Raw genomic sequence first — 23,702 nt, forward strand, 5'->3', positions numbered from 1 at the left:
CATTTGTAACCTTCACTAATGCTGTTTCTGTACTATGATGAATTCTAAAACCTGACTGAAACTCTTCAAATAGACCATTCCTCTGCAGATGATCAGTTAGCTGTTTTACAACTACCCTTTCAAGAATTTTTGAGAGAAAAGGAAGGTTGGAGATTGGCCTATAATTAGCTAAGATAGCTGGGTCAAGTGATGGCTTTTTAAGTAATGGTTTAATTACTGCCACCTTAAAAGCCTGTGGTACATAGCCAACTAACAAAGATAGATTGATCATATTTAAGATCGAAGCATTAAATAATGGTAGGGCTTCCTTGAGCAGCCTGGTAGGAATGGGGTCTAATAAACATGTTGATGGTTTGGATGAAGTAACTAATGAAAATAACTCAGACAGAACAATCGGAGAGAAAGAGTCTAACCAAATACCGGCATCACTGAAAGCAGCCAAAGATAACGATACGTCTTTGGGATGGTTATGAGTAATTTTTTCTCTAATAGTTAAAATTTTGTTAGCAAAGAAAGTCATGAACTCATTACTAGTTAAAGATAATGGAATACTCAGCTCAATAGAGCTCTGACTCTTTGTCAGCCTGGCTACAGTGCTGAAAAGAAACCTGGGGTTCTTATTTTCTTCAATTAGTGATGAGTAGAAAGATGTCCTAGCTTTACGGGGGGCTTTTTTTATAGAGCAACAGACTCTTTTTCCAGGCTAAGTGAAGATCTTCTAAATTAGTGAGACGCCATTTCCTCTCCAACTTACGGGTTATCTGCTTTAAGCTACGAGTTTGAGAGTTATACCATGGAGTCAGACACTTCTGATTTAAAGCTCTCTTTTTCAGAGGAGCTACAGCATCCAAAGTTGTCTTCAATGAGGATGTAAAACTATTGACGAGATACTCTATCTCCCTTACAGAGTTTAGGTAGCTACTCTGCACTGTGTTGTTATATGGCATTAGAGAACATAAAGAAGGAATCATATCCTTAAACCTAGTTACAGCGCTTTCTGAAAGACTTCTAGTGTAATGAAACTTATTCCCTACTGCTGGGTAGTCCATCAGAGTAAATGTAATGTAAATGTTATTAAAAAATGATCAGACAGAAGGGAGTTTTCAGGGAATACTGTTAAGTCTTCTATTTCCATACCATAAGTCAGAACAAGATCTAAGATATGATTAAAGTGGTGGGTGGACTCATTTACTTTTTGAGCAAAGCCAATAGAGTCTAATAATAGATTAAATGCAGTGTTGAGGCTGTCATTCTCAGCATCTGTGTGGATGTTAAAATCGCCCACTATAATTATCTTATCTGAGCTAAGCACTAAGTCAGACAAAAGGTCTGAAAATTCACAGAGAAACTCACAGTAACGACCAGGTGGACGATAGATATAAATAAAATACAAATAAAACTGGTTTTTGGGACTTCCAATTTGGATGGACAAGACTAAGAGACAAGCTTTCAAATGAATTAAAGCTCTGTCTGGGTTTTTGATTAATTAATAAGCTGGAATGGAAGATTGCTGCTAATCCACCGCCCCGGCCCGTGCTACGAGCATTCTGACAGTTAGTGTGACTCGGGGGTGTTGACTCATTTAAACTAACATATTCATCCTGCTGTAACCAGGTTTCTGTTAGGCAGAATAAATCAATATGTTGATCAATTATTATATCATTTACCAACAGGGACTTAGAAGAGAGAGACCTAATGTTTAATAGACCACATTTAACTGTTTTAGTCTGTGGTGCAGTAGAAGGTGCTATATTATTTTTTCTTTTTGAATTTTTATGCTTAAATAGATTTTTGCTGGTTATTGGTAGTCTGGGAGCAGGCACCGTCTCTACGGGGATGGGGTAATGAGGGGATGGCAGGGGGAGAGAAGCTGCAGAGAGGTGTGTAAGACTACAACTCTGCTAACATGTCGAGGTTTAGACCATCTGTTGTTTGTGACTGCTGCAATCTCCCCCCCCCCCTTTTTTTTTTTTATACTGCCCTGTCTGCAATCTCTATCAGCCTGTACAGTCTAAAATCCAGAGAAGGTGGATATGGTGTATGGAATATGTTTTGCAGCCATGTCTCAGTGAAACAAACACTGCGTTCCTGATATTCCCATTATGTCCTTGTCAGTGCCCTGAGCTTTTCCATGCTATTTTTGTGGAATTTCACCTTATCAATGATAATAAACAAAAGAAATAGTCTATATTTTATCCTTGCATTTTGTTTGTTGTTGGACCTGTGTTCCCTGCATATGCTCTTTGAGTTGTGAGGAATTTGGGCTCTCTCTGAGCAAGTGTGGGTTTGGAGAGCACTGTCAGCTGGTCACAGAGGTAAAGTGAGAATAAATCAAAATCTGTTCAGACACACATCCAGTCCAGCACACACATACATTCTCTCATGGGTTGTTGGATTGGAAAATCTGACAAGTGAGGTTTTTTTTGTTTGTTTGTTTTTTTAACCTGTTGTTATTAATGTGACAGTAATATCAGCTTTGTAGTGTAATTTATCTTTTTGTGCGTGTTGCATAAATTCTTTTTTACCTCCACAGGATGAGTTGTTATGCCTCACATCAGTCCCACAACACTGATGCAATCCTATTTATGTGGGCTGTAATATGGGAGTCACATGGCTTGTACTCCAGTAAATCCCGTGGGTGCTTGCCTTGACTACCACCCATCACTTACCTTCTCTTCAGTGCTGTTAGGGAGATTCCATTATGGGAGCTTTTTCACTGTTATTATCAGCATGAAGGTGGATATTAATACATATAAAAATACTGTTAAAACTGTTCCTGGTGTTTTGCGTTGTTGTGTTTTTGCTGCAGTTGATGCACATGGACTGTGCCAGTGTTTCTCCTGAATATGTAGAGCAGTAGAGTTTTATACATGTGTTACACCCCTGATTGAATGCATATAATATGATATGACCTGTGATTCAGAATGAAGAGAGGCTGTTCTGGTGTATCAGTAGTATTTATACTGATGCAACTCTGAAATAAGAGAGATTTTACTTTGTTGTACAAATATCTGATGATCTGCAATGACTGTAGAAATGGCTGAGATTATTTATATTTCTTGAAAAGCAACATGAAATAGCTATTTGAGTTGTAAAATCCATACATTGGCTTGTGTGAACTGTCTTATTTTTCCTTTAAAATTTAGTTATGCTGATGAGAAGACAACAACTCTATATTAACACTCACAAAAAACAGTTAAAACAAAACCGAACAAAATAGCTAATTGGTTTCTTTATCTTAGTTTTAAGCAACGGTAGTTCTCTAAAGCCTGGGTCCCACCGAATAATGAAGGATGAAGAAGGAGCCACGCATGGGTGTGTCAGTGATTATTCGAAGAATGGCCCACGTTTTCATCTGTCACGTATCCGCTATGAAGGTGCCTCTATGTGCCTCTCTGTACCCCGCATGTGCCATGTTGCAGCCTCTAGTGAGCCATGACCGACCGGTCATTAGAGCCTCGACTGGCTCGCATCAACCACACTAAGCCACGTAGTGCCATGATAATGCCATGTTGGTGCACATTTAGGCATGGGTTTGGTCCAAACCTCCAGCCCTCCCACACCTGGTCCCTTTAAAGTGTGGGTTTTCAATTCATAGATTCACAGCAACATTTAAAGATGTCCTATTTTTTTTTTTTTTTTTTTTTTACGCAGTCCAAAAATAGACACTCCGGCACAGTTCCGCGGTTGTGCGCTGTGCGCCAGGCTGCTGTCCACCTGTAATGCACCAGACCAGCTAGAACCAAACCATGTTTCCTGGAGAGCCGCCTCTGTGCTCCTCGCTGGCTCCATGGCTCGCTGACTTTTCTTCTGCGGCTTTAAACACACAAAACTTTGTCTGTTTATTTCTGCAAAATCGCTCTTTTGCACCCGCGCTGCTGTTGTCCTTTCATGGACAGCCGCCTCTGTGCTCTTTCTAAGTGGCTTGCTGGCTTTATTTTTTCCCTGGCTTTAAACAGTCATTTTTACCACGTGATTCCACTTTTAACTTTGTGTTCCTCCGTTTATTTCTGCAAAATCGCTCTTTTGCACACGCGCTGCTGTTGTCCTTTCATGGAGATCTGCCTCTGTGCTCTTTCTAAGTGTCTTCCTTTCCATCTGTGGCTTGCTGGCTTTATTTTTTTCCCTGGCTTTAAACACAGTCATTTTTACCACGTGATTCCACTTATAACTTTGTGTTCGTCCGTTTATTTCTGTAAAAGCGCTCTTTTGCGCGCGGTGCCGTTCTGCATACAGAATGAGGTGGCCGCTTTATTATATACACCTGTGGATCATTTCTTCCGCAGCTTACAAGTCACCGTGATACAACTTTTAACTTTGTGTTATGTCTTCAAAATCGGTCTTTTGCGCACTCTCCTTCTGGCTCTCCTTCTGTGATTCTGCACAGCTTCTCCTCTGCTTTTAGCGGCTTCACTGAAGTTATTTCTTCCGTGGCTACACATCCACTTAAACGCAGTCACCCAAATTTTAACTTTGTGTTTGTCCAATATTGACTGAAAAATCACTCTTTTGTGACCTGGTGTTCTGCCTAAATGCTTGTTTGAAGCGTGATGATGAGTCACTGCGTCAGTGCGCGCACACACAGCGGAGCTCATGTGGTCCATTAACATGTTAAATCAACATACAATAGACATACTTTTACAGCTAGGAACTGTTTTATCAAGCTATAAAAAAACATTAAAAATAGTTACCTTAAGCTGTTCCACATGGAGCAGGAAAGAGAGGGAAAAAAAGCATCCAGATGAAACAGTCCTCTGATTCCCGAAGTGATTAGAGGTGTTTTCAGCATCCAAGGTTTGGCAGAAAATGATTAATCCGCTACAAAATAATTATTTTATGTAGAGGGCAGCCGTTCCAAAAATAGCCTCTTAGGTCATGCGTAGCTGGCAGGCGCACGGAAGGGCTTTTAGCAGACTCGTAAGCACCACGTAAATGCCTCTATGCCGTCGCAGTAACTCGTACACAAACTGCGCCACGCTGTTGTTGCTAAATTTTGAACTTCTTGAAATTAGCTCCACGCTCAGGGAAGAGCCTCGTTAACTGAAGATAATGACTGTAAGAGCCACTCAGAGCCATGAAACTCCCACGATAGTTGAAGAAACCCTCTCGTAGCAAAGAAAACATGCTGCGTGGCTCCTTCATCATTCATTATTTGGTGGGACCCAGGCTTAAGTTATGCTGAATATTTAGATGTGTCCACATTCATACTAAATATGTTTTTTATATAATTACTGATAAATGAATTGACAATAATTGCATGACCTAGAGCAGGGGTGGCCAAGTTCGGTCCTCGAGAGCCACCTTCCTGACACTCTTGTCTCCCTGCTCCAACACACCTGAATCCAATGAAAGACTCGTTAGCAGACTTTTAATGAGCCTTTCATTGGATTCAGGTATGTTGGAGCAGGGAGACAACTAAGAGTGTCAGGAAGGTGGCTCTTGAGGACCGAACTTTGCCACCCCTGACCTAGAGTTATTTAAAGCAATGTACTGGAACTTGTGAATTTATTTACAAGTTGTGTTTTTATTTTACATGCCAAGCTGATGTGGCTTCCTCTTGATGCTTTCTGACGTATTTAATGTCATATGTTTATCCACCACCCCCCCACCCCCCTCTTATTCTAGGAGGAAGAGTTTACTGGATTTGGGGCCTCAACAGTTCGACTAAAGAAAACTGACAGATCTTCAAACTCATCAGTCAGCCAGTCAAAGTCCCCTGAGGCTTCAGACACTTCAACAACAAAGCCTCTAATTGGAAAAATTATACCCAAGTCCCCAAAACCACCACTGATTGGTAAAATTGTACCGAGGAGTCCTAAAGAAGTCCAGAGTGTTAAGGAGAGCCCAGTAAAAGAGAAGCCATCCCTAAAGATGGCCATTAAGCTTCCCATCAAGCAAATAGCTATTCCTGATGAAGCCAGACATAGAAATGAACAACCCTCAGGTACACAGAACAGCATGATATCAAATAATTTTAATAGAACAAGGGCAGAAAGGGCAAACTTAGGCAGCGTGCAAAGCCAAACAGCGACTACCTCTGCTGTTATCAAGAAAGATAAGGTTGTGTGTCCGTTGACAGCACCAAAGAGCAGAGAAAAAGCCTTCAAGATTAAAGAGCAGGGTGAGGTGTCAGGGGAGGATGTAGACCAAGCCCACTTGACAAGATCCATGAAAGGAATGAAGGGGTTTCGACCTGGACCAGCTAAACGCACATCTCAAGCTGTTGCTCTGTCAATTGCATCCCTGGACAAACAGCAGAGGATGAGAATAGCTGAGGAAATTGGCACTTCTCCTGAAGCTGGAGCTGAGGCAGGAGCCCAGAGTGGACAGGAGGCAGCAATGCCTCTTGAGTGCAAGGCAGTAGATTCTTCTAAGAAAAGAATATTCAGAACATCTAAACGTAAATCTTTCTTTGGGCACAGGCGAAAGTCGGGTAAAATTGTTCCATCTGGTCAAAAAAACCCTCGTAGTCGCATCAGGCATGTGTTTTACACCTATGTGCCAGACTCCATTCCAGCTACACAGGCACGTGAGAGTAGTGAGTTGCAGCTGCCAGGTCAGAGTATTACTCCAGCAGGTGATGAGCCTAGTTCATGTGCTGGCCAAGTTCAGCAGAGCGCCAACAATTCTTCACCTTCTGTAACAAGTGGAAGGTCCTCCCGTGTCATCAAAGCCCCAAAGAGGTTCTTTGATGAGGAAATGATTCCCTTTCCAAAAGGTTCTCTGTCAGCATGGATAAAGAATCAACAGAAAGAAGAGGAAAAGCAGAGTTCATCGTTTCACGAGATAAATTATGATGGTAACTCAGTGCACTCAGACAGTGACACAATATCTGTGTGTGACAGTCCATCTTCTGTTACAAAGTTTTCACCAAAGTCGAATCCAGGCAGTAGCCATTTAGAGATCTACAAAAACCTCAAAAAATTGACTTTGAAACTGGCAGAAAAAAAGAAAGGCCAGGCTGACACTCAGGAGGATCAGACACCTCAGGACTCCAGAAAGAGACGGCGGTCTAAGCTAATGATGGAGGAGATGGACTCTCCTGGTGTTGTGAGGAAACTAGCTATCATGGTGAACACTGATGAGGGAGCATCTTCTCATATGCCAAAAGCAGAAACAGCTGCAGCAAGCTCTGCAGGAAGCAAGTGTAAGAATCAACACTCATTTACTTGTAATGAAATATCACTCATTTTACACTAAAAAAAATATAGTTTTTAAGTGGTGTTATCTGTAACTGACATATAACATGCTTGCTCTGTGTGTTTTCTAGCTTTCCCATATTAATGCTCTAACAAATGTTACTTGATTGACAGATGAAGAATCCACAGCTGGGCACAGTACAGAGACTTTGGAAGTTGGTATAACTAGCCATCGGCTTGGCCTTAGTGGAGCCAATAAGAGAATGCTCCACCTATTGAAAAAGGCTAAAGTGCAGCTCATCAAAATTGATCAGCAAAAGCAGCTCAAGTTATCACAGGTGAGAGATTAGTCCCTGAAAAGGGTCACTACAAAGGCGCCGGTTTTATCATTTAAATTTAAATGTTGGAAAAACCTTTGTACAGGTGTGCATTACTCTAAAACCCATTATTTTTAATGAGAAGCATCACGCAAACTCCGCGTCTCGTAAAAATGGAGCTTGCACGACATTCCATTGAAAGCGAGCACCATCTCTTGACCTCAAACTCACCATTGTCAAAGTTCAACTCAGTCTAAAGCCTGGTTCACACAGCAAGATAATTAGGCCGATATCGGACCTGATCTTCTCCTTCCAAAAATCTTAAGGATGCCCGATAATCATGATGACGCTAAAGATAATCTCATCAGATATTCCTGCTGTGTGTGGTGTGTTAAGAGCACTCTGATCTGCTGGGAAGGATGTCAGGGCACTCCGATCGCAAATCTGGAATATTCAACATGTTGGATTGTCTTGACCCGATATCGCAGCGTGTGTGGTGTCCTCCGACCACAAATGAGCACGCAGCCTGCTGAATGTGACGTGCAGCCAATCAGAAAGCGAGGTGACGGGTACCTCTTTGGGTACCCCTAGAATGGCCAATTTATAGCTTGAATTTTTAAAAGCTTCCCCCATTTCGCACCATTCCCACCCCTTGGTCGCTTCGCTCCCTCGACATTACCACTATGCTAAAACTTTATCCTAGCTAGAACCCTGTATATATAGGTATAGGTGTCATTTTATTTAAAGCGGCGATTTGTTTTGAAGATATTAATTCCGAGCGGACTCTGTCTCGGCAGAGAGCCGCGCAGCGTTTCAAGTTGTGACAACGGAATGGAGGACGATTAAGAGTCCCAGTGACTTTAATACACACAAAAGTGACTCATGATATTTTAATGGCTTTCAGGGGGGTTAAGCGGACTTGCCGCTTCTGAAGAGCAGCGAATCAAAGAGCCACGAGCCATTGAATCGAAGCATTGCTTTGATTCACGCTTCAAACTGGAGTCGCGCTGCAGAAACGGTTGATTACAGACGCTGTATTGAAAATTGTAACGGTCCAAAATAAGCGTAACGGTCCAAAATTATAGTGTAACGGGCTGTAACGCAAGTTTGCGCTAGCTAGAACCCTCTATGTGTGTGTATATATGTGTGTGTGTATATATATGTGTGTGTGTATGTATATATATGTGTGTGTGTGTATGTATATATATGTGTGTGTATATATATATATGTGTGTGTATATATGTATATATGTGTGTGTATATATGTATATATATGTGTGTGTGTGTATGTATATATATGTGTGTGTGTATGTATATATATGTGTGTGTGTATGTATATATATGTGTGTGTGTATGTATATATATGTGTGTGTATGTATATATATGTGTGTGTGTATGTATATATATGTGTGTGTGTATATGTATATATATGTGTGTGTGTATATATATATATGTGTGTGTATATGTATATATATATGTGTGTGTATATATGTATATATATATGTGTGTGTATATATGTATATATATATGTGTGTGTATATATGTATATATATGTGTGTGTGTATATATGTATATATATGTGTGTGTGTATATATGTATATATATGTGTGTGTGTATATGTATATATATGTGTGTGTGTATATGTATATATATATGTGTGTGTATATATGTATATATATATGTGTGTGTATATATGTATATATATGTGTGTGTATATATATATATGTTAAAGGAGATTTTTTTAATGAAAGACGTGCGGACGGATTGCAGCGTCGGCTCACGGCCGCCGCGACCCTCCGCCACAGGAAAAACACCTCTGTTGGAAGCCTTAAGGACAAGTTGGAACATGCCCAGCTGTTAAACAATTTCTCATATACTCACTCCACTGAAAGCCATCAAAAGCCGCCTGGATTTTACAAATGGTTATCAACACGGAGGTGTTTTTCCTGTCGCCGCACCATGCCGGCTGCATCCCGACGCGCGGACCCGTCCGCACGTTTTTCATTTAAAAAAATCTCCTTTAACAGTGGAATATCCGGATAAAATGCTGAAACCGACTTCTTCTGAAACTTCTCTGTTCTCTCACGACGTCCTGGATCAATAGAGCCTGAAATGTGGAGGTTTTCAGCTTGAAACAGGCTGACGACGGCGCCTGGGAGCGCTGCGCGACGTCCCACTCCGTGGGAAGTCCTTAAAGCAACAGTATCACCTCAAAATCTCTCATCAGCTGGTAAAATTTTCACCGAAAACTAGCTTAATTTTTCAAACCGTGTCCACTTCGATGTGCCTCGCAGGTTTAGAAAAAATTTTGATCAAACAAAGCACCAGTCTCCCAGCAACTTCTCAGACGAAAGAATTCCGACGAGGGGCTGGATGACTCCTCCCACAAAGAGTGCTCACAGGCGAATGACTTCACCGACAGGCGTGGAAAAACTCACGCATGCGCACGAGGATTCAAGCATGTCTGACGTAAAAACATATGAATGAAATCCATATAGTTTTTGAAAAAAATAAAAAGGACCTATACTTTATTGACAGCCCTCGTATATATTTATATATTTCCACAGCCACATAAACTTGGAATATTGGTGCATATTCTTATTGAATAATGTCCTCAGCTACTTGTCCATTCCTGTCTTCCAGCCACTATTGACTTGTTTGTTCATGGCCATCAGCCAAATCTTTCAAGTGGCTGCAGTCAATATCTTGAAATTAAGTGAAGACGATGTCCTTAGTACAGTTCTGTCCATTTGTAAATATGTTAGTGATATACAATTCACAGGTTTCCCAAAATTTTTCTTACGTTTTTTTTTTTCCCTCCTTCTTTTCATACTAACACGCTCAAATAGTTGGGATCCACAGAAACACAAGCGCCAGTGAGTGGGGGGAGGAGGAGGAGGAGAGTTGGCATATCTCCTAAAGAAGTTCATCCCCAGGTGATGGTTTTAAATATGCAAATGTCTTACTTTCTTTCAGTGGTTGTTGTACCCAGTGTAGTTTGTGTTTTTCTGTAGCCCGGTATTTTCCTCTGGCTGTGCTTGGATAGAGCCAGGCTGTGTTTACTGCAGTGTTGTGATGACGTTATTATCAAATTGTTATTGTAATCTGTTAGATGTTTATCTTGGAGCTGCCTGATGCATACAATTGATAATGTGTAATGGACTAAATGCCATTTGGGGCACATCACCTATGATAGTGTGATAATTACTTTCCCTTTTGTCCAAATAGTTCTGCATTTCATTTTTGGCCCTTTTTGTGCATTTGTAGGAGCAACCACTTGGTGGTCCAAGGATAAAGCACGTATGTCGGGCAGCGGCAGTGGCTCTGGGACAGCCCCGTGCTCTTGTGCCAGATGACATTCCCAGGCTCAGTGCCCTGCCACTTCACGAAAGAGAGGGCATCACACTTTCTCCTGCTGTGGAAGGTACGTCTGCATATGTTGTTTCATGCAATATGCACGATGTAACTCTGGTGCACTGGATGTTTAGATGGTACACCTATATGCATTTTGATGTAATTACTTGTACATGCCAACTGTTCGCGTTCAGTGATTTGACTTGTTCTTTAACGATTAAGTGAACAATAGATTAATTTTGCAATGTTGAGGCTTATTTTTGAGAAGAAGTTCTTAGATCATTTTTCAGTTGTTCAATTATACCCAAGTCAGTGAACAAGGAATACAATTTTTGAAAATAATCATAATAACTATATATATAGAGTTCATAGCTTTATATTATTGGTGAGTATGATGCCAACTCATATCAGCTTGTACTAATAGTCATATTGTAGATAGAGGGAGGAAGACAGTGCTGATGTGGTTTCTGGTGATGTGAGCTGTATAAATTAAGACTGCTTTCACATACGATGAAGTACTTAGTCACAGTCAGTTTGGTTTACTCAGTCCGAAATGTGTTCCTTGTTGTAATCTAACCTACAAAACTACAGAAACAACACAGACAAGGTGTCTGACTCAAAACAGACAGGACAGAATATCGCTTGATCACATGTGGCAAAACAGTGATATCACATATACTCTGTTCCAGGCTGGGAGTAGTAGAAGCTGCAGCAGGCTGGGCTGTGCCCTGCTGCTAGTGTTGTGGGGACTGTCAGCCATTAATTCTCAAAGAGCTTTCTTATTGTATAATTTTCATGAGAAAATATTAAAGTGTCAGCAGAATAGAGGCCTGCTGTTGTACTGACCTATCCTATTAGCAGCCTGCCTCGAGCCTCTCACTGCCTAATAGTTACAACAGAGTAGGAGGTTCAAGAAAAGGGCTACAAAAGTGCTGTATTTAAGTTTTCATTGTCAGAATTTTGATCAAAATATAGTTCTCAAAAAGTGTTTTCAGAAGATATTTTCATATGGAAAAACCTACATTAAGAAAGTCATCTGCAGCTCAGTAGGGCAAAATGACCTCCAGCCAGCTGACAATTACGTGCTGTGCGATTCCTAAAGATGCCTGGTTTACCCCCAAAAAATATGCATTTTTATCGCTGTAATTGTATGCAAAGTTAGTTTAGACAAAGTGCTTCCCGATTATCACCTATATGTGTCTTTATCTATAATCTGGTTGTTAGGGTGATGGTCAGCAGACAAAGGTTTCTGGACCCCATGTGAAATGGAGACCCTGACATCCTGATTACAAATTTGCTATAAATTAATAAATGCACATCAACTGATTGTAAATTTGATACAGACATTTGTTTTTACAGACACCTTCTTATCTGTCAGACAATGTTAAAATAATTAGGATCTGGCACTTTAGATCTATGCCAGGGAGGAGAATATGCTGAAAGTTCGTACTTCATGTTACACCAGAGATTGCTATAACAGCAGATTTTCGGGAAAGAGTCCTTAATAAATATATATACGAGGTCTGTTAGAAAAGCATCAGACCTTATTTATTTATTTATTTTTCAAAAAACCTGATGGATTTGAATCATGTGTGCTTGCATGAGCCAACCTTGAACCTTCGTGTGCATGCTTGATTTTTTCACGCCTGTTGGTTGAGTTATTTGCCTGTGAGCAGGCTTTGTGTGAGCACTGGTCCTCCCCCCTCGTTGGATTTTCATTGCAAGGAAAGGATCAAATTTTCCCAGAAACTGTGAGACAGTCAGATGGAAACCATTGGGAGGATTCAGACGGCTTTCGGTGACAATCCTATGGGCATCACACAGATTAAGGAGTGTTACAACCAGTTTAAAGATGGCGCACAATGGCGGAGGCCATCGACAGGCTGAAACGACCAGATCATTTCCAAAGTGAACGCTGTGTTGATCCGGGACGTCGTCTGACTACCAGAGAAATTGCAGAAGAGGTGAACATCAGCACTTTTTCGGCACATTCCACTGTGAAAGAAGATTTTGTAATGAAAGACATGCGGAGGGTTCGCGCGTCGGGATGGAGCCACTAATGGCGCAGAACAAAAAGCACCTCCGTGTTGGAAGTCTCACAGGACATGTTGTGACATGTCCAGCTCTTACACAATTTCTCGGATACTCACTCGACTGAAAAGCCACCGAAAGCCGCCTGAATCTTCCGAATGGTTTCCACCTGGCTGTCTCTCACAGTTTCTGGAAAAATTTGATTCAGCGCTGCTCCAATCATTCAGACATTTTCCTCGCAATGAAAATCAGACGAGGGGGGAGGACCAGTGCTCACTCAAAGCCTGCTCACAGACGAATGACGCAACCGACAGGCGTGAAAAAAATCACGCATGCGCACGAAGGTTCAAGGTTGGCTCATGCAAGCACACGTGATTCAAATCCATCAGGTTTTTGAAAAAAAAAAAAAAAAAAAGGTCTGATACTTTTCTAACAGACCTCGTATATATAGCACAAATATATATGGTTAGTTAATATTCTGTACATGATATACATATTTGAATTATAATTGTGTGATCGTAACTTTTGAGTAATTTAATATCAAAAGTTGAGTGGTCCTGCATCTGATGATTGACTCCCCTGATGTTGGGAACAGACACAACTAATGTGTTCTTGGAGTGGAGGCCGTTGTATAGTCCATGAGACAGTCTGTCGTCTCTAAGACTGCCTGTGCTTGTTGGATGTATATAATAGCTTCCCCTTATAGAAATTAAAATATTGCATAAAGAAAAGGAGAACTAAGTTTAAGCATGTTTTTATTTGATGTGGCACATTCATCATTGTTGTTTATCTCTTGTATCCACCTTGGAAGAAAAGAAAACTTAATTTGGAAGACAAAGTGTGTGGCTGTTCGAAAGATATCACTTCACAACTAAACAGTTACGAGAACAGTGTAGCAATGTTACCAATTTGGGCACACTGTCTCCCTTGGTGATATCGAAAGAGAATGATTTTGTCTGACAATCTGGTGCAGGTACTATACAACAGCTGTCACTGTGGTCTCAGAACCATCAGGATAATCACATTTCACGGTTATATTGTGACCAAAAAATGGCTCCACTTTGCTATATGCCAAAGTTCTGTTAGTAAACTGTCAGTCAAGAATTACAGCAGCCTGTCATCCAAAATGTTTTATTAGCATTTCCCAAGTTTTTTAAATTAAAGCTACATTAGTGAACACCTAATTTTACAAAATTAAGATTTTATGTGATGAGAGGGCATCACTTTGTTTAAGCATTGGCCAATTAAGTAGAACCACAGCTGCTGAGCCAAAAAAATGCTTTGTTAGCTCGATGTAGTTGTAACTAAAATATTTGCCAGCAAAAATTATCTTTTGTCACACACAGATTAGCCACCGCTGTTGGAAAGCTATACCCAAAAGTGGTCGAGTGAGCATCACTCAGTATGAGGTGAGGAAGCGCTGTTTGACAAAGACTCACTACCCTGAATTTTGTCACAAAATCTAGTGCTGTAGAGAAACAAAAACAAACATATTGCAACAACATTATTCATTTAATTTTTGATAAATTAACTTTGAAGTAATTGTTATTTACATAATTTGAAATACAGCCGCATGTACTTAATTATTTTGTGCCAGCTTTCGATATACCACAGGGAGACCTGAGGTCATCAGAACCATTAAGTTTTAAATCTACTTCGAGTAGGTTTAAAGTAGCCATAAAAAATAAGTTTGGTAGAAAATACGAGTATGTCCACCAGAAGTAGATTTATTGTAGATTGCTGTGGTGTTTATGCACTCACACAACTAATCAAAAGACACAAATTTTCCAGCAGTGTAGCCACCATTAGTAATCTCCAGCTGCAGAAACCACATTTGCTTGATGGTAAACAGCCATAAACAAGCAAGTGAATGCCTTTATTTACAGTTCTTACACTTGTAATGTGTTCTGCAGACTAAATAGTAAGGTCTGGCATCCAAAAATGTCATCCCCACCCCAGTCACATGCATTTTATGTCCATAAGTCTGTTGTAGCTCTTTCCTACAACTTTTCCATCTTATCCTTGCAGATGTAGCAGATGAAGATGGTGAAGATGATGTTGCTGATCAGGACTGGACAAATAGGGAGGTCCCTCAGGAATACATCCAGAGGAGGAGGAGAAGGAGGAGGAGAGTTGGCCACAGTATCAACAAAATAAAGCGAGGTCCTAGGAAGAAGGCCAGCCGCTGCGGAATCTGCAAAGGTTGTTCTGTAGAGGATGACTGCGCCAAGTGTGTGAACTGCCTGGATAAACCGAAGTTTGGTGGGCCGAATACCAAGCGACAGTGCTGCATGTGAGTAAATTTGACATTTTTAGCAAGACTAGAACATAGGATAATTTTATTGTACGATTGTATTGCATTTGTGTTTCTGAGACACTAGTGAATGTCTTTGGCTAAATGTTTTGTTTAAAAGGTTGCAAATGCTCAGAATTGCATTTAACCCTCAAGCGAGAGAGTGGAGTCATTTATGACCCCGGGCATATATTTTTGTGCACCATTTTTTTTATTTTAATCAGAAAAATGTTCCTACCATGAATTTGTCAATCTGTTTGTCATGCATTTGTTCATAGAATTTTGCGTAGATCGTCCGAGCCATGTGGCAAGTATAATCCAAACTTGTGCAGGATCACTATGACCCCAGTAAGATCTGAGATTTTTGACATTATAGTTTCAGATGGTATTGTAATTTGCCAACTCTGATTGATGCCCAGAGTGTGTGATGGATTTTCAAGTTTGGGCATTTTAGAGGATTTTAAAATTCATCAAAACTTGCATGGAGTACCAACAGGAAGTACCAGCATAATGTAAATTAAAAGTTTGCAAATTCGAGAAATGTGTGTACATGGCACTTCAGCTAACTGACATGTTAGAAACCTCTGCAACACATCGGTTATGGAACTTTTTTCCGGTGAACTATCAGATGTGATGTTGCATCAGGAAGGGCATTTGGCATAAAACCTGTGCCAATTTAACACACAGATCCACCTTGCACTTGCTGTGGCGACCCCAAGTGCAAACAAGGGACCAGCTGAAAGGCAGTGTCCTCCCCGCAAATTTTTACTATAGCGGTGCTGTTGGTAATTACGAGGTCTGTCCGAAAAGTAACGGACCTTTGCATCAGCCAAGCTTGAACCTTCGTGCAAATGTGTGAGTTTTTTCACGCCTGTCGGTTGCGTCATTCGCCTGTGGACAGGCTTTGAGTAAGCACTGGTCCAGCCCCCTCATCGGATTTTCATTGTCAGGGAAATGGCTGAGCGAATGCCGCTTTGCTCCATGAAAATTTTTTCAGAAACTGTGTGAGACAGCCAGGTGGAAACCATTCGGAAAATTCAGATGGCTTTCGGTGAAGATTATATCGGCGTCACACAGATTAAGGACCATTACAACTGGATTAAAGACGGCCCACAGCGGCGGAGGGTGCTCCGAGCGGCCATCGACAGGCTGAAACGACCAGATCATTTCCAAAGTGAAGGCTGTGTTGATCCGGCACGTCATGTGACTACCAGAGAAATCGCAGAAAATGTGGACATCAGCACTTCTGCGGCACATTCCACTGTTACAGGAGATTTTGTAATGAAAGATGTGCGGAGGAATTCACGCGTCGGGAGGGAGCTGCTCATGGCGCACAACAAACAACTCCGTGTTGGAAACCATTCGGAAGATTCAGACGGCTTTCGGTGGCTTTTCAGTCGAGTGAGTATCCGAGAAATTGTGTAACACCTGGGCATGTCACAACATGTCCTGTGAGACTTCCAACATGGAGGTGTTTGTTGTGCGCCATTAGCGGCTCCGTCCCGATGCGCAAATTCCTCCGCATGTCTTTCATTACAAAATCTCCTGTAACAGTGGAATCTGCCGCAAAAGTGCTGATGTCCACATTTTCTGCGATTTCTCTGGTAGTCACACGACGTGCCGGATCAACTCAGCCTTCACTTTGGAAATGATCTGGTCGTTTCAGCCTGTCGATGGCCGCTTGGAGTGCGGCGCGCCCTCCGCCGGTGTGGGCTGTCTTTAATCCGGTTGTAATGGTCCTTAATCTGTGTGACGCTGATATAATCTTCACCGAAAGCCATCTGAATTTTCCGAATGGTTTCCACCTGGCTGTCTCACACAGTTTCTGAAAAAAGTTTCATGGCGCAAAGCGGCAGTCGCTCAGCCATTTCCCTGACAATGAAAATCTGACGAGGGGGCTGGACCAGTGCTCACTCAAAGCCTGCCCACAGGCGAATGACGCAACCGACAGGCATGAAAAAACTCACGCATGCGCACGAAGGTTCAAGCTTGGCTGATGCAAGCGCACATGATTCAAATCCATATAGTTTTTGAAAAAAATAAAAAGGTCCGGTACTTTTCGGACAGACCTTGTATCACCCGGCACCCACTGGCAGCAACGTTGCGCGCCGCCAGGGGTGTAGGTCCTCCAGAGGGGGAAGCTCTTTCTAGGATGTTGACTGTTTCAAGTTCAAATGGAGGCCATTTCCTGCAACTTCAGCCTTTAGTCTTCTCTAAATATACAACTTAAAAGACATAAGAAAAATTCCAACACCAAGTTCTTCTTATGATAGGATGTTATTTATTGCACAATACATAAGAATTTGTACTATAAATCTGCCAAATTTTACCTTTTACATGTAAAGTTGGAAAGATAATCAAAGATTCGACCTTCCGGAATCAATAACTTCAAAACGAATCACCGTTTTAAATCAAATGACAACTCTTTCTAAGCATTGTAATACAGACAACCGACCAAAACCTTTTTCTCACCCCAAGTACAACCAAAGGGAGCTCATTGATGTGTGATGGGAGTTTGGCTACACTACAAGCAATAAATGAAGTTAGAGATGTTATTCAAATTTATTGAATAAAAAATCCCAAAAATGATTTAAAAGTTTATTTTTCCCATCTAAGTGCTGTAGTACAACAAGAGGGAGTTCATTGATGTGTGATGCGAGTTTGGTTGCATTCCAAGCAATAAATAAAAGGTTGTTGAGATTTTTTTTCAGATTTATTACAATAAATAAAATTCCTGAAATTATATAATAGTATCTGGCATCCTGTCCAGGGTGTACCCCGCCTCATGATCCATGACAACAGGATAGGCTCCAGCTCCCTGCAACCCTTGGTTGGAGTAAGAGGTTGAAGATGAGTGTGTGTGAGTGTGTATCTTTTTCCAATCTAAGTGCTGTAGTACAACCAGAGGGAGTTCAGTGATGTGTGATGTGAGTTTGGCAGCACTTCAAGTTGTAAATGTGACAATATTGAGTTGTTTTTTTTTTTATCAAAGCATTTCCTTTCACCTTTCCTTTCAGTTGGCCCTTGTATTTTACAGTTGATTAATGCCTCTCTGACTTCTGGTGTTGTTCCTTGTTCCTTTAAACAGGCCATAATACAGCCCCTCTTTACAAAAACATAATTTGGATTCTGCTATTTTTTCTAATTATAGACCCATTTCTAAGATGCCATTTTTATCTAAAATACTTGAAAAGGTGGTCTATACTCAATTACAGTCGCACCTTACTGCATTTGGCATAACTGAGTTTTAAACCTTTGCACAGCACTGAAACTGCTCTTTTATAAGTTTTCAATGATCTTCTTTTAATCATGGACTCTGGAAGCTCAACCGTACTTGTGCTTTTAGATTTAACTGCAGCCTTTGACACTGTTGACCACCAAATCTTATCTCGCCTTGAATCGTGCGTTGGATTAAATGGCACAGTGCTCAAATGGTTCAAGTCCTATTTGACTGGTCGATGCTTTTCTGTAAACCTTGGTCCCTTTGCATCACAGAAAGCCCCTTTGACTTGTGGAATACCTCAAGGTTCAATTTTAGGGCCAGTTTTATTTTCGCTCTATTTGCTTCCTTTGGGATCAATTTTTAAGAAATATAACATTCAGTTTCACTGCTTTACTGATGATGTGCAGATTTATTTACCTCTGAACCTTAAACTCATCTGCCATCCTACAGACTTGCTTTCAAGAAGTCAAAGACTGGATGTCTTTAAACTTTTTTAATCTAAATGAAAGCAAAACAGAGATTGTGGTCCTTGGTGACCTTGACCTTTCTGCCCTTGGTTCACTTGCCTCCTACTGTCGTTCATCTGCTAAGACCCTTGGTGTTTTTATAGACAGCTCTTTTAAATTCGAGAAGCAGATCAACACAGTCAGTGGTCACAACAAGCTTCTTCCAGCTTAGACTTTTACGTAAAATCAAGCGTTATCTGCCCCCCAAAACAGCTGGAACAGGTTGTGCATGCCTTGATCACGTCTCGTTTAGACTACTGCAATTCTCTGTATGTTGGTCTTAATCAGTCGTCTCTGCATCGCCTCCAGATGGTGCAAAATGCAGCTGCGTGTCTTCTCACTGGAGCCAAACGGCACCAACACATTTCTCCTGTTTTTATCTTCACTGCACTGGTTACCTGTTGCTTTTAGAATTGATTTTAAAATTTTGTTGCTTGTTTTTAAATCAATTCACGGTCAAGCCCCATTCTATTTATCTGATATGCTGTCATTGCACACTCCAGGAGGAGCTCTGCGGACCAGAGTTTACTGGTCTGTCCCAGGTCTAAGCTGAAGACCAGGGGAGACAGAGCCTTTGCTGTTGCGGGGCCCAAGCTCTGGAACTCTCTGCCATTAAATGTCCGACTGGCTCCTTCAGTTGACTCTTTTAACACTCTTTTAAAGGCACATCTTTTTGCACTGGCTTTTAACACAAGATGAGCTGAATACTGCCACATCTTTTATTGTCTTGTTGATGTATTTTGTTCTTGTATTTAACTAAATATAATTTTAATTCCTTTTATTGTACAGCACTTTGGGGCAGTGTTGACTGTTTGTAAATGTGCTTTATAAATAAACCTGACCTTGACCTTGACCTTCACCTGGGTAATTTGTTGATGGTCCCTGAGCTGCGGCCTTGCTCCCGCCTTCTGCACGTCAAGATCAGGGTAATTCATAAAGAATGAAGGATGTCTCATTTTAGGGAAAACACTGTTTTGTTTGGTTTTAATTTGTCTGTATTATAACGTTTGGAAAGAGGTGTCATTTGATTTTAAACCAGCAATTCACTCTGAAGTTATTCATTCCGGATCTTCAACTTTACTCGGCAGAGAGCCGCAGCAAATCCCACAACACACACACGGAGCGGAGGATATTATTATTATTTTATTTTTCTTCACGAGGGACAGTAACTTCAGTTTACGAACCGGCAAACCAGGAGATATAAAGGGAGCAGTCCACCCCAGAGGACCATGTCATGGGCTGCCCCACGAAAAAGTCACGTTAATGAGGAACGTGTAAAAACTCCAGTGTGAAACGAGTGGACGATTCTCACTTCTGCCCACAACAACAGAAAAGAGTCCCTTTTAATGACTTTAATAAGCAGAACAGTGACGAGGGATATCTTAAATGCCTTTGATGGAAGTTGAAGAATACGATAGAATATATTGTACCTGCTGCTTCTGAGTCAGAAGCAGTGATCAATGTACAATCAACGTAAAAAAAAAAAAGATAATTTTCCACTGCACACCCTCAAAAATAATGTAACGGCCCACCTGTAGCATCATTTTTTTCAAGCAGCAGCATAATGGCCCACTACTCTCTTGTAACGCTAGCAGGAACCCTGTGAACTTGACAACGGTTGATGAATCAAATAAAAAAAACACAGCGAGATGGCTCCACAGTATAACAGCGCTATGATGAGAGTATCAAGGTGCGGCGCTCTTATTCCACTGTGGGTAGAACCCTGAGCCGAAGGGATTTACTTTACTATCAGATGGAAGATGTGCTGAACACTGGCATCTCCTGGAAAGTTCTCAAATGTGCATCCATGTCACATTATTAAATATTTTGTTATAGTTTATGTTATTTTATATAAATGCCACCAAATTGGCATGTTATTTGCATTTTGTTTTAAAATCAGAGCAGCGCTTCTGTCATTTCAAATACATTATTATTCCAACAATAACATTTAGGTACAAACTGACTGCTTGTTATCGCTGCATTCTCCTCCCTGAAGTGCAGAGAGAGCAACTTTATTGCCTACTGAGAATTGAGGTAGCTTCACGGGTCTGGCATGTTTGTCTTGAGTGAGAGAGATGTGCAGATAGAGAGCAGCAGACTGATAAGTGATGCTCAGTGCAGGGATGAGAATTCTCCGGGGGGGTGCAGCGGGGCCAGTCGTGCTTGTTAATCCTTTCCTCATATGCAGCTGCATTGCTGAAACTGCAAGTTAAAACGGGCAGTGTCATTGGTTGCTTTTTCTACAACAGCAACCTTTCAGCCAATCAGAATCTGTCATATCAAAAGTTACTGAAAGTACCAGAACATGGACATTTTGATTTTCTGCAAGTTTGGGCTGTTGAGCCGCGTTTAACATGGCCAAAATTACAGAGAGAGAGGATGAAGACTGCGCTAAAGACATTGAGAGTGGTGTTAAAATAACAAAAACAAAAAAACAAAGGTTTAAGTGGACATGTTTGGAGCAGGAGGTGGACGTGGATGGGACAAATCTGTGAATTTGTCCGCAAAGTTGAGCTCCCTGGTAAAGCTCTCTGCATGTTATGTTCGGATTTCATTAACAAAACCTTGGAAGAGCACTGCAAGACGAAGAAACATGTCACCAAAGTTAATATTAAACGGACTAATCATGTGCTGCTGGGTCCAGAATGAGCGCAGAGGAGGCACAGTGAGCCCCAAAGCCCACAGCGACTGAACATCCAGTGCTCACGTGCGGGTCCAATAATTCTTTTCATGCAATTAAAATGTGTTTACAGTCACTGAAATTTTTAAGTGTGGTGCAGTTATTTATACTGTACACGTACTGAAGTGAAATTCAGGGCTGCAAAACCAGCGTTTGTACGGATGTTCATCAAAATTGGTTTCTATATTCCATTCATACAAACACTTAAAGGTATTTTATGGCTTTATTTTGATACGAAACGCACTTTTTCCTCAAAACGTGACCCAGTTTAGAAAAAGAAACTGAACCCTTCTTTTTTGGTGTATAACGGCAGCCGGCATCCTTATTGTTGCATTGCTGCCACCTTCTGCATCAGTCTGTTATAGCAGTAATAAATCATCTCGACGAGTCCAATGTCTTTCAGGTATTTAAAAAGCCAACACTTCCCCTCTCACTTGACCTTATGGCTAAAATACTTTGTACAGAAACTTCTTTCAGGCCTTACAGTTGATTTCCTTCAGTTTTTACCCTTTAATACAGGGGTGGGCAATGAGGGCCGAGACACTGCAAGATTTCCTTGCAACCAATCACCTCAGCAGGTGGATTGCTGATGAGCTTCTCCCCTTAACACAAACACCTGGTTGTCAATGAAATCACCTGCTGATGTGATTGGTAGCAAGGAAAACCTGTAATGTCTCGGCCCTTCATGGCACATGATTGCCCACCCCTGCTTTAATAGATAAACCAATAAAAAAATGGCAAAATATATTTTTGCCCGCATGCTGAAATCGGCTTGCATCAATTTTATTTTTATTTTGGTGAATTTCATAGACTGTGGTACAGCTGGTGCACAGGATGTGTGCTTTTCAATTATACTATGCTATATGTGCCTGTGGGGTTTTCCTGGTGACTGGCATAAGTATATGGTGTGCAAACGTACATGGTGTGATTTGTTATGGGGCAGTAATTTTGTAAGCATTAGAAAAAGTAATTGTTTCATACCACAAATATTGTTTTGATGGTTTTTAATATCTTGAAATGATTTACACATACTTGGATGATGTTCCAGTGTATTTCAGAGGTCATTGCAGGTTAAGGAAAGACACTTGAAGAATAGTTTTGGCAACTTCAGTGACATCCATCCATTGCTGTGGCATTTATAGTAAGTACATGTGCTGTAGCACTAGGCAGGTATCACAGAAAAAAGGTCTACATAGACAGATTCTTTTATTACAGTAAGACTTCCACATACTCCAACATACGAAAAAATATAAAATGGAAATTCATGAAATTAGGTCTCTCCAGTGGCCCAGAAATGCCTCTAAAATGTTCAAAACCCCAAATAACGTGATGGAAATATTGTGAATTTTTTTAATTTTTTTTTCCTTTCCTCTGTAGAGTATGTGTAACATAACTATAGACTACATATGTTTTGGAAGCACCAGCTAGAAATTTGGAATATTATAGAAATTTATTATTGCATAAGGGATCCATTTTAAAGAAGATATTAAAGTTTATCTTGTGGCGACAACAAGAACAAAATAGCAATAATTTGGATCACAGACTAAATTGAATAAAAAAAAAATTGTCACCCTAAAGCAGGGGTCTGCAACCTTTACTGTCAAAAGAGCCATTTTTGTCCAGTCTTCTACAAATAAAATTCTTCTAGAGCCACAAAACATATTTGACCTTTAAAATGAATGAATAAGGATAACACAGCTATCACATTTTTCTATATACAGTTTAACTATATATGGTGTGTACTCAGTACCTTGTATGGCAGCACCTTCACATCGGGGTAAATGTGAGGCATTATTGTAAAGCGCTTTGAACGTCTGATGCAGATGGAAAAGCGCTATATAAATGCAGTCCATTTACCATTTATCATTTCTTCTGATGTCCCCTCATTAACATTACACCCTGAAACCTCCCCATAGTCCCCCAGGCATTGCATAAGAGCCAGTGAATTGGCACAAGTTTTACATCAGATGCCCTTCCTGATGCAACTCCACATTACGTAGAGAAATGTGGCAGGGGGAGGGTTTGAACCGGGAACCTTCTACACTGAAACAAGTGCACAAACCACTTGGCCACCACCCCTGCTTATTTGACTCCCGATATTCTTTGAAAATAAATAAGAATAAAACAAGAGATACCATACTTTGAAATAAATAAAGCATA

The 23,702-nt window shown here is 40.8% G+C and overlaps 1 protein-coding gene across 1 annotated transcript in view; it reads left to right on the forward strand.

The window, feature by feature from the left end:
* Positions 1 to 23,702, forward strand: part of kmt2ba (lysine (K)-specific methyltransferase 2Ba) — a 64,245-nt gene that overhangs the window by 3,252 nt on the left and 37,291 nt on the right. Inside the window, exons 2-6 of the mRNA XM_034160391.1 lie at positions 5,626 to 7,147; positions 7,314 to 7,477; positions 10,305 to 10,391; positions 10,723 to 10,879; positions 14,869 to 15,133. Coding sequence (XP_034016282.1) covers positions 5,626 to 7,147; positions 7,314 to 7,477; positions 10,305 to 10,391; positions 10,723 to 10,879; positions 14,869 to 15,133 — 2,195 coding nt within the window. The remainder of the gene's footprint in view (positions 1 to 5,625; positions 7,148 to 7,313; positions 7,478 to 10,304; positions 10,392 to 10,722; positions 10,880 to 14,868; positions 15,134 to 23,702) is intronic.

Source organism: Thalassophryne amazonica, chromosome 20 (genome assembly GCF_902500255.1).
Source record: "Thalassophryne amazonica chromosome 20, fThaAma1.1, whole genome shotgun sequence".
In the NCBI taxonomy this organism is placed as follows: domain Eukaryota; kingdom Metazoa; phylum Chordata; class Actinopteri; order Batrachoidiformes; family Batrachoididae; genus Thalassophryne; species Thalassophryne amazonica.